Source organism: Danio aesculapii, chromosome 7 (genome assembly GCF_903798145.1).
Source record: "Danio aesculapii chromosome 7, fDanAes4.1, whole genome shotgun sequence".
NCBI classification, from domain to species: domain Eukaryota; kingdom Metazoa; phylum Chordata; class Actinopteri; order Cypriniformes; family Danionidae; genus Danio; species Danio aesculapii.
Window position 1 is genome coordinate 69,097,447 of NC_079441.1, and position 22,227 is coordinate 69,119,673.

The 22,227-nt window shown below is 35.7% G+C and overlaps 1 protein-coding gene across 1 annotated transcript in view; it reads right to left on the reverse strand.

Moving 5' to 3' along the window:
• The window catches only part of kcnip4a (potassium voltage-gated channel interacting protein 4a), a 317,518-nt gene extending 308,388 nt beyond the window's left edge, over positions 1-9,130 (reverse strand). Inside the window, exons 1-2 of the mRNA XM_056462417.1 lie at positions 9,044-9,130; positions 4,918-5,067 (exon numbers count right to left, since the gene is read on the reverse strand). Coding sequence (XP_056318392.1) covers positions 4,918-5,056 — 139 coding nt within the window. The 5' untranslated portion in view covers positions 5,057-5,067; positions 9,044-9,130. The remainder of the gene's footprint in view (positions 1-4,917; positions 5,068-9,043) is intronic.
• Between the last annotated feature and the right edge of the window lie 13,097 nt (positions 9,131-22,227).

Here is a 22,227-nt window from a genome sequence, read left to right on the forward strand (position 1 = left end):
TTTCACCATAATGTAATGATTTACAATGCCCGTCTCTTCACATGAGACCATAAAGTCTGATCACTCCAAACACTGAATGCAACATAAATCCAGCACAATGATCAATATCACATCAGCACCACTACAGCGAGCTCCCTCTTTCAGCAGATTAAACATGTATGTGTCAACTGGCCTGACTTAAATAAGAGGAGAAAGACAGAATGTGCTGAAGATTGCCAAGAGATCTGAAAAACGATGGTGTTATTATTACAGTGAAACAGGAATGCTTCACTTAAAAATAAAAAGTAATTTACTCACACTCTTTTTTTATTGCATAAAATGAACATCAGCGGTAACAAAAATGATTTGCTTACAAACATCTGTCTTTTGGGTTTTGATCAAATAAAATAAATACATTTTAAAATAATTAAATAAACAATTAAATGAATAAATAATTAATAAAATAAAATAAAATAAAATAAAAAATAAAGATCAAATAAAATAAAATAAAATAAAGATCAAATAAAATAAATACATTTTAAAATAATTAAATAAATAATTAAATAAATAAATAATTAATAAAATAAAATAAAATTAATTAAAAGAAACTCAATTAAAATAAATTAAAATTAAAAATTAAAAATGTAAATTAAATAATAAAATAAAATAAAATAAAATAAAATAAAATAAAATAAAATAAAATAAAATAAAATAAAATAAAATAAAGATCAAATAAAGATCAAATAAAATAAATACATTTTAAAATAATTAAATAAATAATTAAATAAATAAATAATTAATAAAATAAAATAAAATTAATTAAATGAATTAAACTCAATTAAAATAAATTAAAATTTAAAAATTTAAATAAAATAATAAAATAATAAAATAAAATAAAATAAAATAAAATAAAATAAAATAAAATAAAATTAAATTAAATTAAATTAAATTAAATTAAATTAAATTAAATTAAATTAAATTAAATTAAATTTTGTAAGCAAATTTGGAATGACGGGAATTGTTGACAGAACTGCAGAATTAAACAGACATAAACAGATTTTATTGCTAAGCATATTATGAAAATAAAAATAAATGAAATTAAACACAAAATGAACATAACAAACATAAAAATAAATACAATTAATTAATTTAAAATAAACAAAAAATAAAACATGAAAAATAAAATAAAATAATACGTTTGTAAATGCAAATTTGGAATGACAAGAAATGTGGACAAAATTGCAGAATTCCAACATGAAAATGTTTAGCATCAATTTATCTTAATCTTTACACCAAAATTAAATCCTCATATTAACTATACAAGTAAAATATGTACACACAGAAACTCAAAACATCTATTTGCATGTAAAATTTATGTGTGCAAATATTTAAATATGAAATTTAGATTTAACTTCAGGAAGCTGTGATGAAAAATAAAACATAATTCACAGAGTTCCTAAAATCGAATTGCAGCTTTTGGCATAAAAAAATGAAGCCAAAAAAATAAAACATAAAAAAATTAAATAAATTGGGGTTATTAAAAAAAACAAGTTGATTTTTCAGTGAACTGTTATATAGTAGGAATATATGAAGTAAACGTGTAAAAAAGAATGAGTGGGTTTCCATATACAGTGAATGCAAGCTATGAAATAAAGGTCTACTTTTATGCCCAGCCAATAAATCAGAATCAGTCTGTAAGGAGCTAAAAAAAATGTTTCAAATCAGATCTGAAGACCATAAAAATGTGTGTTTGTGTGTGTTTGTGTGTGTGGCAACATTCATAGAGCTCCAAGTGTCACTTTCTGAAATTAGATCACCAGTTATTGCCAAGTTGCGTCAGAATTAAACATTCGCCTCATCCTGGAGCCTTACCATGTTCTCATTTTTTCTCTCTCTCCTTATAGCAGATTGTAAACTTCAGTATTACTTTTACAAAACCTTAATCAAATGGTTTTCTTTTATTGGGAAACAAAAAAACAAATTATAAAAAAAATGGAAAACTTTTGGCCACAATCTTTACAATGATTCAAACAAAATGCTAAATTGACATTCTTATACACATAAAAATAAAAAAAGAGGAATACTGATGGCCAAAACTGTGTTTTGTGAGCAAAAACAAACAGAAATTCTCAAAATTATTTGATCATTTTTCCATCAGATTCTTACCAAAGGCAATTAAAAATTCTATAAAATAACTGGTAAAACCTATTATTTCTAGAATCTGATAGAAATAATGGATTTGAATTCATTATTTCTATCAGATTGTCACCAAAAGCAGTACAAATGTAATAAAATAACTGGTCAAATCCATTTTTCCATCAGATTCTCAATAAAGGTAGTAAAAATTCAATAAAATAACTGGTCAAATCCATTATTTAGATTAGATTCTCACCAAAGGCAGTAAAAAAAATAATTAAATAACTGGTCAAATCCATCATTTTCATCAGATTTTCACCAAAGCCAGTAAAACAAAAAATATCAGCTGGTCAAATTTCATTTTTCCATCAGATTTTCACCAAAGGCAGTACAAATGTAATTAAATAACTGGTCAAATCCATTTTTCCATCAGATTCTCAATAAAGGCAGTAAAAATGCAATAAAGTAACTGGTCAAATCCATTATTTCTATCAGATTGTCACCAAAAGCAGTACAAATTTAATAAAATAACTGGTTAAATCCATTTTTCCATCAGATTCTCACCAAAGGCAGCAAAAATTTGATAAAATAACAGATTAAATCCATTTTTTCCATCAGATTTTCACCAAAGGCAGTAAAAACTCAATAAAATAACAGGTCAAATCCATTTTTCCATCAGATTTCACCAAAGGCAGTAAAAATTCAATAAAATAACAGGTTAAATCCATTTTTCCATCAGATTTTCACCAAAGGCAGTAAAAATTCAATAAAATAACAGGTTAAACCCATTTTTTCCATCAGATTTTCACCAAAGGCAGTAAAAACTCAATAAAATAACAGGTTAAATCCATTTTTCCATCAGATTTTCACCAAAGGCAGTAAAAACTCAATAAAATAACAGGTTAAATCCATTTTTCCATCAGATTTTCACCAAAGGCAGTAAAAACTCAATAAAATAACAGATTAAATCCATTATTTAGATCAGATTTTCACCAAAGGCAGTAAAAACTCAATAAAATAACAGGTTAAATCCATTTTTCCATCAGATTTTCACCAAAGGCAGTAAAAATTCAATAAAATAACAGGTTAAATCCATTTTTCCATCAGATTTTCACCAAAGGCAGTAAAAATTCAATAAAATAACAGGTTAAATCCATTTTTCCATCAGATTTTCACCAAAGGCAGTAAAAACTCAATAAAATAACAGGTTAAATCCATTTTTCCATCAGATTTTCACCAAAGGCAGTAAAAACTCAATAAAATAACAGGTTAAATCCATTTTTCCATCAGATTTTCACCAAAGGCAGTAAAAACTCAATAAAATAACAGATTAAATCCATTATTTAGATCAGATTTTCACCAAAGGCAGTAAAAACTCAATAAAATAACAGGTCAAATCCATTTTTCCATCAGATTTTCACCAAAGGCAGTAAAAATTCAATAAAATAACAGGTTAAACCCATTTTTTCCATCAGATTTTCACCAAAGGCAGTAAAAATTCAATAAAATAACAGGTCAAATCCATTTTTTCCATCAGATTTTCACCAAAGGCAGTAAAAACTCAATAAAATAACAGGTCAAATCCATTTTTCCATCAGATTTTCACCAAAGGCAGTAAAAACTCAATAAAATAACAGGTCAAATCCATTTTTCCATCAGATTTTCACCAAAGGCAGTAAAAACTCAATAAAATAACAGGTTAAACCCATTTTTCCATCAGATTTTCACCAAAGGCAGTAAAAACTCAATAAAATAACAGGTTAAATCCATTTTTCCATCAGATTTTCACCAAAGGCAGTAAAAATTCAATAAAATAACAGGTTAAATCCATTTTTCCATCAGATTTTCACCAAAGGCAGTAAAAATTCCATAAAATAACAGGTTAAACCCATTTTTTCCATCAGATTCTCACCAAAGGCAGTAAAAATTCAATAAAATAACAGGTTAAATCCATTTTTCCATCAGATTCTCACCAAATGCAGTAAAAACTCAATAAAATAACAGGTTAAACCCATTTTTTCCATCAGATTTTCACCAAAGGCAGTAAAAATTCAATAAAATAACAGGTTAAACCCATTTTTTCCATCAGATTCTCACCAAAGGCAGTACAAATGTAATAAAATAACTGGTCAAATCCATTATTTCTATTAGATTTTCACCAAAAGCAGTAAAAATTCAATAAAATAACTGGTTAAATCCATTTTTTCCATCAGATTCTCACCAAAGGCAGTAAAAATTCAATAAAATAACAGGTTAAACCCATTTTTTCCATCAGATTTTCACCAAAGGCAGTAACAATTCAATATAATAACAGGTTAAATACATTTTTTCCATCAGATTTTCACCAAAGGCAGTAAAAATTCAATAAAATAACAGGTTAAAACCCATTTTTTCCATCAGATTTTCACCAAAGGCAGTAAAAATTCAATATAATAACAGGTTAAACCCATTTTTTCCATCAGATTCTCACCAAAGGCAGTAAAAATTCAATAAAATAACAGGTTAAACCCATTTTTTCCATCAGATTTTCACCAAAGGCAGTAACAATTCAATATAATAACAGGTTAAATACATTTTTTCCATCAGATTTTCACCAAAGGCAGTAAAAATTCAATAAAATAACAGGTTAAACCCATTTTTTCCATCAGATTTTCACCAAAGGCAGTAAAAATTCAATATAATAACAGGTTAAACCCATTTTTTCCATCAGATTCTCACCAAAGGCAGAATCTACTTGATATGCACCAAAATTCACATCCTCACATCCAACAGCGAATGTAACTCATCTGAAGGAGTATTTACCTTTTTTGCTGGGTGAAGCCCAAGAAATGATCCGTCTGACCAGACAGCAGTTGAGCAGCACTTTCTTAGAAAGGCCGTGATCCTGGCGAAACTGCGTTAGGTCTTCATCCCACTGAGTCCTCTTGACCGGGCTCGCCATGCTCACTACAACTAATTCAAACCCAGAATCTGCTGTTAACATCTTTAACAGCATTTGGTGACATTTTATAGTGACACTTATGTGTCACTGATATATTTATCACAATAATATATGCATTTGGTGACACTTTATAGCAAGGTCAGAGTATTGTTGATGCATTACTGAAGATTATAATAATGAGCAATTCACTGGTTATTATTAAGCCTTGTGTATTGTTAAAATTGACTACCCTTTCGTTATGTTCGGGGCTGTTTTGACCCCATTGACTTCCACTATAACCACATTTTTTTATAGCAAAGCCATGAAAGCATATAATCATGCATTCTTGATGCATTGTTGGTCGTTTTCCATATTGGGAAGAGGTCAAATTTCTCATTGTTTAAATTTTGTGTATAGTGTATAGTCCTGTACCGAGCACATGTCAGCGTGGTATGCAATATAAAAGACATTAGTTTTTGAATTCTGTGTGCCATCTAGCAGCGGTGTGTGGAACTGTCCTGAGGCTGATCAAATTTAGACATGTGCTGCAAGTCTTTACACAAAACAACACACTCTCATTTTTCTGCAGACGTTTTCCTGGTATTTGCTGTCTGATGGCGTTCAATTGAACTGAACATTTGCTTCCGGAGCTGTGATGTGAAACAATTTTTGTGCCGTGTAAATTTTTTACAGTGAGCCACGCTGTTTCATAGTGAAATACGGCCGCGCCAGTTCGTAGATATTTTAATATATAACTATTAGTATCCACACCAATGCACAATAACATTTATTATATGTTTATTATTGTTATTATACTGACATTTTGTCATATAGCACTTATTTTCATATAGCATTAATTAACCGATGTGTATTGTTCAAATTGACTACCCTTTCATTATGTTCGGGGCTGTTTTTGCCCCCATTGACTTCCATTATAATTAACTTTTTTTGATTTGCAAAGCCCTGACACCATCATGCATTCTTGATAGTTGGTGGTTTTCCCTGTTGGGTCAAATGTGTAATTTTTACTGTTGATCATCAGTTAGCAGCATTAACCTTTTAGATAGGCCTGTGCAAACAAGTTTCTGGCTTTTATATGGAGTTCTGTAGAGTAAAACAGCAGATTATAGTGTGTGTGCAGAAATACACTTACTATGTTTACTATGTTCTGAGAGCTGAAAGGCTTATTTTGATTTTCTCAGACATACAGTATCAAGGAAAGTGTGCAAAGCTCTCTCTTACACTCTAGCGCGCACAATCACACACACATATTTTATACACCAATTAAAAACCAGAACTGAAGCTCAGCAGTAAAAATGAATGTAAAAAATGTTAATAAATGTACCCCTGTGATTTAATTAATATTATTAATGCACTAAATATACACACAAAAATGATTAAAATATGAGTTCTTGGATTTACACATTTTTTTTAAAGGTAAGTGGTTGTAAACAATTTATTTGGGCTGAATTTAAACAAACAAATTAAGTTGAACATTACACAACTTGTTTGCTTAAATTCAGCCCAAATAAAATGTTTGCAACAATTTTGCAGAAATCACCTTTTTTCAGTGTACGTGCAACCAATTTAAATGAAAACTGTGGCATTTCTCCCTATATAAACAAATATTGGCAGCGCATATTTCATTAGCTTGAAGATAATGAAATTAAAATATATCAGCATTTTTTACGATACATTGTGTCAGGCATTGTCTTGCTGCATTTAACTTTTTTTGTAGAATCAAACGAACTTTGTTAGTCATCTAACTTACATCAAAGTGACTAAAATATTACAAATACTACATATTATAAACATTTTATAACTTAAATTACATTGATCAACTTATTAGAATAACATTTATGTATTAAAGTGACAAAAATATTGTTGTCATGACTTGTAATTTGTGAATTTTTAGTGAATCATTAAAAATGAATTTCATTTATTGAAAGCCATTCAAATGTCTTCAAAGTTACCAAATATTTTCTAATATATTCATTATATTATATATTATATCAGTTATACAGTTCCTTTATTATTTAAAAAATATACTTTCACTATATAAATAAGCAAAGCTCACATCCATTAAATACTTTAAATTCTGAGAAAAGCTGAATTATCAGAAGCTATATAATTAGTTGATTGCAGAATAATCATTCAGGGTGACGCAGTGGCGCAGTAGGTAGTTCTGTCACCTCACAGCAAGAAGGTTGCTGGTTTGAGCCTCGGCTGGGTCAGTTGGCATTTCTGTGTGGAGTTTGCATGTTCTCCCTGCAGGGATTCCTCCGGGTGCTTCGGTTTCCCCCACAGTCCAAAGACATGCGGTACAGGTGAAGCTAAATTGTCTATAGTGTATGAGTGTGAATGAGTGTGTATGGATGTTTCCCAGGGATAGGTTGCGGCTGGAAGGGCATCCGCTGCATAAAAATGTGCTGGATAAGTTGGCGGTTCATTCCGCTGTGGCGACCACAGATTAATAAAGGGACTAAGCCAAAAAGAAAATGAATGAATGAATGAAAGAATAATTATTCATCATTTGTTAACTAACGTTATCAAACTCAACCTTACTGTAAAGTGTTACCAATTCTACTTCCATTCAGTTATTATATTAATATTTTAGTATTATATTAATATTCTCCAGTGGGACCTTCTGCACTAATAATGACTTATCTAAAGAGTTTCCAATATAACCAACACAATCTCACGGCAATTCGTAACTTTTTGATTTAGTGGCTAATTCGTACGAATTCGTATGATCTAATTTGTACAATTTAGTACGATTCGCTCATCCGCCAATGACGGTTGGGTTTAGGGGTGGGGTTAGGTGCCACACCTCCTTTTTAAAATCGTACAATTTCGTACGACTGAACTCGTACGAACTAGCCACTAAACTGTCAAAACGTAAAATACTTACGTTTTCTCGTGAGATCAAGCTGATATAACCATAACAAACGTTACCACTACATCTGCACCCACTATACTGTATTACAGATTTACAATATTCTCTTTCACAAGCGTTTAAATAGAGTAGCAGCAACTGGTGTGAGTACAGCAAATGATGAACTTAACATAAACACACTGCATCAAGACAGCAAGAGCCAATAGAAAGCACATGTTCTGCTTCAGGGTAGATCTCGACTACATTTGAAGTCAGCAATATCAGCCCTCCTGAATTAGTAGCTGTACCCCCCCCCCCCCCCAAATTTCTGTTTTTTTAACACATTTATAAACATACTGTAATAGATTAAATGACTAATATCTGATTTCTTTCATCTTTGCCATGATGACAGCACTTAATATTTTACTAGATAGCTTAAATTGACATTTAAAGATTTAACTAATTAGGTTAATTAGGCAAGTCATTGTATTGACCTTATTCTTTAACGCGGAAGTGCACTCGTTTTTTGCGATTGTTTTAGAACTTCCGATTCAGTTGCCTATGGGAGAAATGACTAGGAATATTAAACGACAGAAAACGGTCAAACTACTCGCTCTACAAAGAAGTGTTTGCATGACTATACAGACAAAATAAAATAATATAATAAGAAAATATCAGTTTGCAACATCAAGCAGCAAAACGAGCTGTTTTTAACGTCTAAAAATGAATGGAAGTGAATGAGACCGGAAGTCTCGAGCCAATAAGATTCAAATGAGTGCACCCGCTCGTACGCGGAGAATAAGCTGAATAATGATGGTTTGTTCTGTAGACTATTGAAAAAATATATTGCTTAAGGGGTCTATTAAATATTGACCCTAAAATGGTTCTTAATAAATTAAAAACTGCTTTTATTCTAGCCGAAATAAAACAAATAAGACTTTCTCCAGAAGAAAAAATATTATAGGAAATACTATGAAATATTCCTCTGTTAAACTTAATTTGGGAAACATTTAAAAAAGAAAACTCAACTGTGACTTCAACTGTACATATTTAATTCTGTCTTAAGTGAAGCCGTGTTACTGAACCCACAAAAGAGTCCTGCACTCTCTCCTCCAACAAGAGTATTTTCTTACCTTGTGGCTTTGGAAGAGCTGCTGAACCTGCTGCTGCTGCGGCTTCACAACAACACTGAGCTGCTCAGGTTTCACACCACTGTGCGCTTTCTCTTATTTCGTGTGTGTGAAAAGAGGAGCGATCAGACTGTCTGCTGGTGGGCTCCAGTCTTGATCCGCCCCTCTCTCCAAACACCATCGGCATCTGCACCTGAGAGCGGCCAATCAGAAAGAGGCCAATCAGAGCGCGGCCAATCAGAGAGCGGTGTCATCATTCATGTCAATGATGGAATCTTTACTCGAATCTTGTATACTTGGGAAGGGGAAGGATACTTTTCTGTTTCACACACACACACACACACTGTATACATATAGTGCCATACACACACACACTTGTCATCCTCTGCCCTCTCTCTCACTCTCCCGAACACATAGTATACATAAACTTGTCTTTTTTTGCTATCATGGTCACAACACACACACACACACACACACACACACACACACACACACACACACACACACACCCACACTTCTTTCTCTGCATGTCTTTCTCCGGCTTCACTGTCACACACTTCTTTCTCTGCCCTCACTGTCTCACACACACAGCATGCATACACACACTTGTCTTTCTCTGTCCTCAATGTCACACACACACACTCGCACACACACAGTATGCATACACATGCTTGTCTTTCTCTGCCCTCACTGTCACACACACACACTCATGCAAGCACACACAAATGCACACACACATGCACACACACACAATATGCATACACACACATCTTTCTCTGCCCTCACTGTCATACACACACACGCACACACGCACAGGCACACACACACACACACGCACGCACACACACACATACACACACACACACAATGCATACACATGCTTGTCTTTCTCTGCCCTCACTGTCTCATACACACACACACACACACACACACGCACACACACACGCGCACAAACACACGTACATACACACACAAACACAAACGCACAGTATACATACACATGCTTGTCTTTCTCTGCCACTGTCTCTCACACACACACACACACACACACACACACACACACACACACACGCACGCACAAGCACATGCACAGGCACACACACACACACGCACACACAAACACAATGCATACACATGCTTGTCTTTCTCTGCCCTCACTGTCACACACACACTCACGCACGCACACACACACATAAGCACACACGCACATACACACACAAACACACGCACAGTATGCAGACACATGCTTGTCTTTCTCTGCCCTCACTGTCACACACACACCCACCCACACCCTCACGCACACACACACATACGCACACATGCACACACACACACACACACACACACACTATGCATACACTTGTCTTTCTCTGCCCTTACTGTCTCACACACACACACACACACACACACACACACACACACACACACACGCGCACACACACACAAACAAACACACAAACACTGAGCCAATAATGAAGTGCTGGACTGCAGACAGATTCCCCTGCTGCTCTGCTGCCATATTTAGCAACATTTAGACCCCCCGACGTTGCCTCCCATAAAATCACTCAGCGTGCTGCATATACACAAATCAACAGGGCCAGCTATGCTGAGAATACACACACACACACACACACACACACACACACACACGCATGCACGCACGCACGCACGCACGCATGCACACACACTCACACACACACACACACACACACACACACACTGAACACCAGGGGCCTCATGTACAAAGCCTTGTGTTGAATTGATACTAAATCATTGTGTACGCACAAACCTGTAAATGTGCGTCCGCAGTAAAAAATTCAGATGTATGAAACACTGCGTACGCTGAATCCCACACATATTCTCTTTGTTCATCCAAATTAACGTGAAACTGAGCGCACGTGCACGAGCGCAAAACCCCTCCCTGCCTCCTCCCCCTAATGAATATGGTAATGAGTCTACTTTGGCAAAATCAAATGAAAAAGCAATGGCTAAAGCAAGCAAAAAGAGAAACTTTGCAGAATGTGAATTGTAGGGCTGTGCAATTAATCGAAAATCCGGTTTCGATTTCGATTTTGGCTTCTAACGATTATGAAAAAGCATTAATCGAGATTAACGATTATTGCATCATATACCGCCCCCTTTCCAGTTATACACATTTGTTGCTCTGCAAAGCTCAGTTCCACGTGAACATTACTAAAAGCATGTAGTGTAATATAACGTTTGCAGCGCGGGATGCGCATCATTCATTCATGTACGTTCGAATCATACATTTTTTTTAAAGCGCGAAAGAGATCGCATGCTTCTGCGTGTGTGTGCGGCGCTTAGCCTCAGACAGGCTCGGAGACAAGCAGAGCCAGCCTGATCTCACGAGAAAACGTTTTGTCAGTTTAGTGGCTAATTCGTACGAATTCGTACGAGTTCAGTCGTACGAAATTGTACGATTTTAAAAAGGAGGCGTGGCACCTAACCCCACCCCTAAACCCAACCGTCATTGGGGGATGAGAAAATCGTACTAAATTCTACGAATTAGATCTTACGAATTCGCCACTAAATCGAAAAGTTACGAATTGCCGTGAGATTGTGTTGGCAGAGCACACACATCTAACGCCATCTTAATGTGAGCACTTTAATGGTCAAATATATGCACATTCGTGTCAGACCGCAGTGTTTAGTAAATATTCATATTAACCCTCATTAATGAACAAACAAGTTGAGAATCAAAAGACACGTTAAAGAGAAACCATATCTGAACCGCATCATTCTTAAAGTGACAGTGCACAATATTCCTGCTGCCGCCTGTTTTTGTAACTTAATTAATCAAACAACAAATGGAGAAAATCCCTCACTGCTCTTGACTGAAGGACTTTTGTAGCTAAAGTTTTTCTTACAGTGAAGTTGCCTAAAGGACAGTTTAAACATAATAGTTTTAATAACTCATTTCTAATAACTGATTTCTTTTATCTTTGCTATGATGACAGTAAATAATATTTGACTAGATATTTTTCAATATACTAGTATTCAGCTTAAATTGACATTCAAAGGCTTAATTAGGGTAATTAGGCAAGTCATTGTATAACAGTAGTTTCTTTTGCAGACAATCAAAAATATATATTGCTTAAAGGGGCTTATAATATTGAGCTATTAAAATCAAAATATTAAAAACAGCTTTTATTCTACCTGAAATAAAACAAATAAGACTTTCTCCAGAAGAAAAAATATTATAGGAAATACTGTGAAAAATTCCTCTGTTAAACATCATTTGGGAAATATTTATATATGAAAAAATTCACAAAAGGGTGAATAATTTTGACTTCAACTGATAATCGTTTTGAATAATCGTGATTACAATTATGACCAAAATAATCGTGATTATGATTTTTCCCATAATCGAGCAACCCTAGTGAATTGGAGGTGCTCCTATGGGAGGTAGACTGGAGAAACACTGTGTTATTTGCAAGTTCGTCCTCCGGAATTAATAACAAAAAAAAAAAATAGAGTGGGAGAGTTTAGCTGACATGTTTAATCAGTGGGGTCTGAACATCACACTGTGAGGGAATTAAAAAAAGAAATGGTTTGATGTAAAGGTGCAGGTTAAGAGGAGAACAGCGGCGCACCGTCAAAATGTGGACCGAACAGGCGGGGGAACAGGGGATGCTGAACTAACACCCTTTGAGAAAAGAGTTGCCTCAATTGTGGGCGACACTTTACTGTCTGGAGTAGTATCCGTGCCTGTGGGAGACACAGATGTATTACGCCTGTTTCACACCGCAAGCGAAAGCAGTGGGTAGAATGATCACCTCACAGCAAGAAGGTTGCTGGTTCGAGCCTTGGGCTAGGTCAGTTGGCGTTTCTTTGTGGAGTTTGCATGTTCTCCCTGCGTTCGTGTGGGTTTCGCAGTCCAAAGACATGTGGTACAGGTGAATTGGGTAGGCTAAATTGCCCGTAGTGTATATTTGTGTGCGAATGGGTGTGTATGGGTTTCCCAGTGATGGGTTGCGGCTGGAAGGGCATCCGCTGCATAAAACAAATGCTGGATAAGTTGGCGGTTCATTCCGCTGTGACGACCCCAGATTAATAAAGGGACTAAGCCGAAAAGAAAATGAATGAATGAATGAATCTATAGGTGGCACGGTGGCGCAGTGGGTAGCATGATCACCTTACAGCAAGAAGGTTGCTGGTTCGAGCCTTGGTTTGCATGTTTGCATGTTCTCCCCGTGTTGGCGTGGGTTTCCTCCGGGTGCTCCGGTTTCCCCACAGTCCAAAGACATGTGGTATAGGTGATTGTCCGTAGTCTATGTGTGTGAATGTGTGTGTATGGATGTTTCCCAGTGATGGGAAGAGCATCTGCTGTGTAAAACATATGCTGGATAAGTTGGCGGTTCATTCCGCTGTGGCGACCCCAGATTAATAAAGGAACTAAGCCGAAAAGAAAATGAATGAATGAATAGCTAGTATAAAATAACAAAAGAGCATTACCTGTTCACAGAATTAATTATGTTAACAATTATGTTATTCTAATATCATGCAGCTCTATATATCTATAAGTATGCAAGAATATTAGCTGGTGCAGATTTCAGCGCGGCTTTACAAGTCGTCCTCTGAGCAAAACGACCTGAATTCACACTGTGGGGTTCATTCACAGGTGCATTAAAAGATTGATCTATCAGCCTGCAGGAGAGAAATCCAGTAAGGCAAAACAATCACAGCAACATTATTATTCTCCTCGCGCTCTGCTGTTTCTATTTTAAGCTAATGTGGCTGATTAATCACAAAGATTACTAGGGATGCACCGATTCCGATACTTACATTTACATTTACATTTAGTCATTTAGCAGACGCAAAGCGACTTACAAATGAGGACAAGGAAGCAATTTACACAACTATAAGAGCAGCAGTGAACAAGTGCTATAGACAAGTTTCAGGTGTGTAAAGTCTAAGAAGCAAAGCATTAGTAATGTTTTTTTTTTTTTTTTTTTGAGAGAGAGAGTACAGTTAGTGGTATAGCCAGAGAGGCAGTTACAGATTAGGAAGGAAAGTGGAGACTAAACAGTTGCGTTTTTAGTCGTTTCTTGAAGACAGCAAGTGACTCTGCTGTTCTGATGCAGTTAGGGAGTTCATTCCACGAACTGGGCAGATTGAATGTGAGAGTTCGGGAAAGTGATTTCTTCCCTCTTAGGGATGGAACAACGAGGCGACGTTCATTCACAGAACGCAAGTTTCTGGAGGGCACATAAATCTGCAGAAGTGAGAGCAGATAAGAAGGAGCAAAGCCAGAGGTCGCTTTGTAAGCAAACATCAGAGCTTTGAATTTGATGCGAGCAGCAACTGGCAGCCAGTGCAAACGGGTGAGTAGCGGAGTGACATGTGCTCTTTTGGGTTCATCAAAGACCACTCGTGCTGCTGCGTTCTGAAGCATCTGAAGAGGTTTGATAGAGTTAGCTGGAATCCCGGCTAGTAGAGAGTTGCAATAATCCAGTTTGGAGAGGACAAGAGCTTGAACAATGAGTTGAGCAGCATGTTCAGATATGAAGGGTCGGACCTTTCTGATGTTATAGAGTGCGAATCTGCAAGATCGAGCAGTTCTAGAAATGTGCTCAGAGAAGTTTAGTTGGTCATCAATCGTTACTCCAATCCAACTTGGATCAGATATCGGTTCGATATCGCATATTTTTGCTGGATCGGGTATCTACGGTGGCCGGGAAGTGCAAAACAACATTACAAAGTGTGAAACACTTTTAAAAAGCTCGAGACAAATTTACATTTCGAAAAACATTTTTAACTATCATAAGACACAATTACATAGGGAAAACAATTTTACAATTACAGATTCCTTATGGAAAGGGAATATATCACACACCGGACACATCTGCAGAGTGGATGGCAACATCAGCAGCTTGAGGTATCAAAAGTATAGAGGTTTAAAAGCACCCTTAGAATATTGATACAACCCTGGTCTTCACGGAATTAACTTAAAAGATACAACGTGACAAAGAAAAGATGTCTTTTTAGGAAGCCCTTGGAATTGGGTCTGTTTATTTACTTGTTGTAGGGTTGTCACGATACTGGAATTCGGTACCAATCAATACTGAAGTTTTAAAAACCGCTAACATTTGAGTACTGTTGAGCACATTCTTAAACAGCGCTGATTAGCCAGTGTGTTCACGTGCTCAACAGAAATTATTGTGATTGGCTGTGAAGGTCATCAGTTCACCGAACTCACCGCTGTTTACTGAGCGTAAAGTCACGTCAATCAGCTGGATTGTCTATAAGCTGACATTTGAGCGAGCTGCTGAGGAATCGCGGCTTTAAAACGCTCCAGCGTCCCTGTATCTGTGGTTACAGTCAGTAAACAGTGGTGAGTTTGGTGAACTGATGACCTTCACGGCCAATCACAGTCATTTCTGTTGAGCATGTGAACACAATGGCAAATCAGTGCTGTTTAAGAACGAGCTCAGTAGTGCTCAAATGTTAGCGGGAAATTGACGTTTTTAAAATGTCAGTATCGACTGGAACCGAATTACGAAATAAAAGAAATAAAAATACAACTAATATACAGTACAGTGCAAACACAGAGCTGTTATTTCAATAAATGCTGCTATTTTTGTCTTTTGAACTAAATTTCAGAATTAGTTTTTATATTTTTTTTACCAAAAAAAATCTGATTATTTACTCATGTTTATCAGCATAACTGTTCACTTCTACACCGAAAATAATGATACACACAAACACACACACACACACACTGTCCCACTATGTTTTCCCTGAGGGTGACTGCGAGTCATTGTGAAGGGATGTCCACATTAATTATTTAACTAATCTACCGAGTAACAAGAGATAACATGTAACACACTGCCAGTTGACCTGTTAAAACAACCCCTGAAAAAGTAAAACACACACTAACTCAGTGATGTCCATTTAAACTCAAGTCAGATTATGCCTCAATCCAAAGTGAATTAATAGAGAATACTAAGGCTAATATATCATTTGAGCATTGATATTGATATGTCTGTCCGCAATAGTTACATTGCAAGATATGCAATGTTGAGTCTGGATTATAGATGGCCAGAAACCACAGGTCAAAGCACATGAGATTTGTGGAGAGGCTGCAGAATTCAACCATAAAAGAGCGAAAGTTTCTCATCTGTATGTGTTTTTAAGGCCTTGTGAGCATTTTAAATAAGTTTAAAGCACTTTAATAGCTATAAAGTAGTAGATTAATTTTATTGAAGATTTTTTATGACAAAGACTATGCAGTATTATTTTACATTTGGTTATTCGATTTCTGTACCCGAATACTGTTAGACTCTCCCCAGAAAACCATAAGGTGTGTGTTTATTTCTCCTTAATATTTACCTCATTGTGTTTATGACTGTAGTTTGTCCATTATATGTATATAATAAATTACATTAAAAATAGATTTATTTTTCACGTCCCTGCATAATTATCCCAATCAATCTAAATGAATGACTTTCCAAATAAAGCTGTTTAAGTCATCTGGTAAAATAGTATTTACATCACAATATACACCGCAGGGGAAGAAAAAAAAAACACAGCGTCAATTTTTTCCAATATTGTTCAGCCCTAGACATAACTAATGCATTTGCTCTTGAAATACATGTATATATGTTAAGGTATTGACCAAACTGATCCTACAGGAAATTTGAAATGTATGAAATAATAGCAAATGTTCCAGAGAGATATATCTTTCACATTCAAATCTAAATGGCTGTAAATATTTTTCACAATGGGAGAGTAACTGTACCATAATCATTTTTTACCATAATAGTTTTTTTACACTCTCAAAAAAAAAAGATTACTACTGCTTGCTCAAACTACCTGTTTAAAATGAGCTGAAACAACACAACTCTTGGAATTTCTTTGGCCAATTTATTCAAGATGTCCTCGCTGCAACCTGCAGCTTGATGACGTAGGCAATCGTCAACTACATAGCTTGTACTAAGGCAGTGTTTCTCAACCCTGTTCCTGAAGGCACACCAACAGTACACATTTTTATTCTCTCCCTAATTAAACACACCTGAAACAACTCATCAGAACATTGGAAGAGACTCCAACACCTGAAGTTAATGGGTCAGATGAGGGAGACATCCAAAACATGAACTGTTGGTGTGCCTCCAGGAACAGGGTTGGGAAACACTGTACTAAGGTAATGCCCATGCTACTGTGACGGTTGGAATTAAGGTAGGGGGAGGTGTAGGCAATCCTCCATTAGGTAGTGGATCTTGTACCGCCCACTAAGGGCCTACTCACACTATGCTATCCGAACGTTGCTATCCGAACCTGTTTCCCGGATCGTTTGAGATTGGGCTCAGGCGTGGTTCAGTTGGCCAGCCCTGGCCCAATTGGAGGAGGTGTGCCTGAGCACGGTTCACTTGGGTGTGGTCCGCTTGTAGTGTGAGTGCAAAGCGCGCCAAAGCCCAAACCTGAAGACGGATGTGACTTTAAATCAGGGGCGTAGCGGACATTTTAAAAGTGGAGGGAACGGCTGTATGACATCATACGTTCATAATTATTAATCCCCTGTTTCTAAATGGTCTGTCTCTAAAAGTGAGGGGGACATATCCCCCCCGTCCCCCCTGATTGCTACGCCCCTGCTTTAAATGGACTGTTTCATATGGATTTATTAACCATTGTTACTGTATAATGAACCCAAACTGTCGTAGATTATTAAAGATGCAAACACCTCACTGCACCACAGCTGCACCTTTAGCAAACCTCCTAATTCCTGCAGCACGAGGACTTTATGACTGTTTAAGAGCATCAAAAGTGGTGGATCTGTTGGGCGAAATATTTGACTGGGTGTCACTTCATCCCAAACGACTAAAACGATATAAAGAAATCTCCACTGTGCTGAGCGAGAGCGCTTCTGAACAGCACATTATCGATGATGTAAGTGGGCTCGGGCCCGAATATGCAATGTGAGTGCAGGCCGTCGGGGGAGACAAGCGTGTTTCGGCCCGGTTCTAGCCAACTGTACATAGCATGAGTAAGGTAGCGCTCATGCTACTGTGATATTTGGGTTTAGGGTAGGGGGAGGTGTAGGCGATCGTCAACTACGTAGCGGACCTGGTCAACTACGTCATCAAGCTGCGGGCTGCAGTGAAGACTGTCTCCATTTATTTGTTTTATGTTTAGTCCACTTAAATTTGTAAACCTTTAAGTTAACTTAATCATTTTATGTTGGAACAACCTGAAGGAATTGTGTTGGTCCAACTACCAGGTTAGGGGATTTGTAGTTTCCAGCATTCTTTGCGTGGGATTGAATTGAGGGAAATGTTGACAATAAAAGTAATCTTAGATGTTTAAAGTTAATAGAAAGACTTGTTAGAGTTTAATCTTCACTTTAGTTTGAAGATTTTCATGTAATGCTTTGAGTTTTGAGATCACCACCCTGCAGAAGCACCCATGCTTTGGGTGTTGGCAGCTTAATTAGCAAAAATGCAGTTTGTTGCTTTGCTCAGTGAGCAAAAACTGTCCTAAAATTTTCATTTGTTTATTTAGGATCACTTTAAGTACAACTAAGAGACGTTGAAATGTATGACACATAATAGGCATTCGTGATATGATCAGACCTTTGAGTTTAAGTTTAAAAAAAAAAATACAAATTCATTTAAAATTTGATTTGATAAAATCATGTTGGACCAACTCAATTGCATTTAATTGTATAAATAGTTTTTTTAGTAGGTGCTACACAAATTTATTGGATGGAAATACTGCCCTCAATTAAATTGTGTTCATCTGAGTTTTTTTGAGTGTAATAAAATTAGCAGCAGTATCAACACTAACAAACAATAGCAATTAAACAGCATTTGTGAATATATTTTCATTTGTAAATACACAAATATGCCTGTTACTATTTTAGCTGTGCGTTTATCTGAAGATAACTGAATGCTCATCAGCAATCAGAAGCAAGCATTCAACAGTCCCTTAGTATAATGTGAATTAAATTTAACAAAAAGTATATGGCACTTTTTGAGGTTTCATCTGTTAACAACAGCATCAGTTTACTGCATTGGTTATCATGAAGTATCAAATGTAAACATGTAAACATTAATGCATAGTGAACTAACATGAACGCAAACACTGTTTAATTAAGAGTTGTGCAAAAAAAGGGCACATATTTATACCTGATGTAGTTTTGGCTCAACATATAACAGACTCAAAGTGTTTAATTGGTTTGAAAGCTAATGTCTAATGAATGACAAACGTCAAACTAACTTTACCGTGGTCACATGTTAATGAATGTAGTAAAACATAAATTCATTGGTAGACTAGTCAGTGCATCAACTGTAACTTGACTAGACCTTGCTGTAAAGTGTCACCAAATAACAAATAATAATAAATACTTCAAAAGCACATTATATCTTAGTCCACTTTAGCTACCAGGCTAATTGTTGTTACGTTATTGTTGTCATTGTACCATTTTTCTGCACATTTTACCATCAAATGTCACATAATTTTGCATAAACATTAGACTTTTCCAGGTGCTGTCTAATATATTAGTTTATAAACATATCCAAACCCTAATTCTATGAATTAAGAGAAATAATGAAGATAGAAAATCTGTTTCTTGAACTAATTTTAGCCTACAGTCTGGTGCGTTTGAGCACCTGTTACTATGAAAATGTCTAACATGTCACTTTCTGAGTGGATATTTGAGTAAAATAAAAGCAGCTATTTAATAAACAACAAGTAACAACATAAGTAACTTACATTATTTGTCAGTTTTCTCTCCTCCGGTGACAAAACTTTCACACAAGAATCAGATTCACTTGTCAATGATTCAGCGTTTCCAAACGAATCATGCGAGTCAATGATTCAGTACGTTTAGTATATTATCATCATCATCATCATTATTACTTTTAGCAATAATAGTAGTAATATGCGAGTATATTGCTGCAAATTCACAAACTTGTTTTGATACTGAATCTTTGAATGAGCCTTTTTCAAAAGAATCGGTTCCAGAAATGATTCAGTGATTCATTTAAAAGACATTTGTCGCCCCCTATTGGCTTCATCTACTGTGCAGTATGCATTTCTAATGAATCGTAACATTTATTCGCTTATATAGGATGTAGATATCAAATACAACAATTAGAACTTAATGATTAAAGCTTGAATTTGTATTTAACACAGCCTATATAATCTATAATGTGTGTGCTTTATTTTAAATGAGACTCTTTTTGATCAGGATCCTTTGTTTAGATTCAGTAAGTTCACTTTAATGACATTAAAATAATGCATTTTAATAACTAATGACCTTTATATTCCTATTCAAGTGAAATGACGTGAAAGAAAAAAGGGGGAAAAGCCTAAAACAATAATAAAGAATATAGGAAACATCATAGACTCAGAAAATATCTAAAAAATGGAGAGGAAATGAACTCTGCTGAGTCTTTGCTAGATTATATTCATAATCTGAGTTCATTTACGACTGAGGACATTAATTTGAGCCTGTTCTCCACAGTAATTCAAGTTTTCTGGATTAAACAATGGCATTCAGTATGAAATGTATCTTCACAATCCAGCCACTAGATGTCAGTGTTGTACATCAACATTTATTCAGATGGTGAATGAGCTTTATATTACTGTATTTCTGACTCTGTGGATTTACTGCCATGCAAGGCCTAATGACATCCTGATCCATTACTCAAATTGGTGATGATTTATTCTTAAATTAAAATATGACACAATATGAGCTTACCGAAAGGCTTGTTTAGAGTATAGAAATGCATAAATATAGTTGTTCCCATTAAAGCTAACACATAAACAAGTAATTCTGATTTGTGCATCTAAAAAATATCTGCGCACATTTATATAAAAGGTCACAAAGTTTAACTGCTGATGTTTTGTTTTAACAGACTGTGATGATGATTATTAATATCGTGCTTTTTATAGAAAGCTTAACAGATGATAAAAGTTTCTTTATATAATAAAGTACGCCACTTAAAGCACACAATGTCTAATCCTGAGGATTGAGGGCACGTATTCTGATCCTGATAGAGAAGGAAGAAAACTTTAGTGGTGCTTTAATTTATTCCGATGATAAGAGAGTTGCATCAGAGAGCGTGTTTGATCTGTGACGGATCTGTTTGCACGCCTGTCTTCAGATTCTGTCGTATCTTTGATCTTACAAAAAGTCACTTATGAGTTATATAAACTTCGACTGTGGACTGTGAGAATGTGAAGGCTTCACGACTTCTACAGTTTATGATCAGAGTCTAAGGATCGATGATGTTGCTACATTCACCAGAAGTCATTAAAATACAGCTGACCGGCTGAAAGAATCTACTTTGAATGACTTTTATGAGTTTAGACCACATGATGAATTCCCAAGGAAAATGCTGGTAAAGACACCACATCCAATCCTAAACAATAACCTTCATGGCAGCTAAGCATTTATTAAAATCCATAGAGGACAGAAATGTGCACTCTCAGAAAAAAATGGTACAATGTTGTACCAAAGAAGGTACTAACCCTTGTCACTGGGGCAGCACCTTTTTATGGAACATACTTGTACCTTAGGACAATGAAACTAATTTGTACCATTGCAGTTTGCACCTTTAAGGACATGATTTGGACCATGGGAAACCAAAATGTACCTTTGGTTTTTAAAACCTGCAGATACAATAATGTACCCTCATCAAAGGTACAAATCTAATCCATGAAGGTACCACTACAGTGACAAGACACTTTGTACCTTAACAGTGTCAACTGTGTTGCTTCAGGAACTATTTAAAGAGCCCATATTATACATGAAATAGGGTCATATGTAGGTTGTAAGGGTCTCCAACAACAGTCTAATATGCATGCAAGGTCAAAACACACTTTTATGGTCTTATAATCTGCATTTATTTTTACCTAATTATCCCAGCGACTCCCATATGAATCGTTCAGTGATTCATTTGTTTCCAAACCCCTCCTCAGCGCGAAGCTAATCTGCGCTGATTGGACCGATGACAGCCTGCTGCGATTGGTCGACAGTGACAGGCTTCAGCACGAGGCAGAGTGAAATGCCCAGCTGCTAATCAACTATATAAAAGTAGTCACAGCGCACACGCGCTTCATAGTGTAAGGCTTTTTTCACACACACACACACACACACACACACACACACACACACACACACACACACACACACACACACACACACACACACACACAACCCT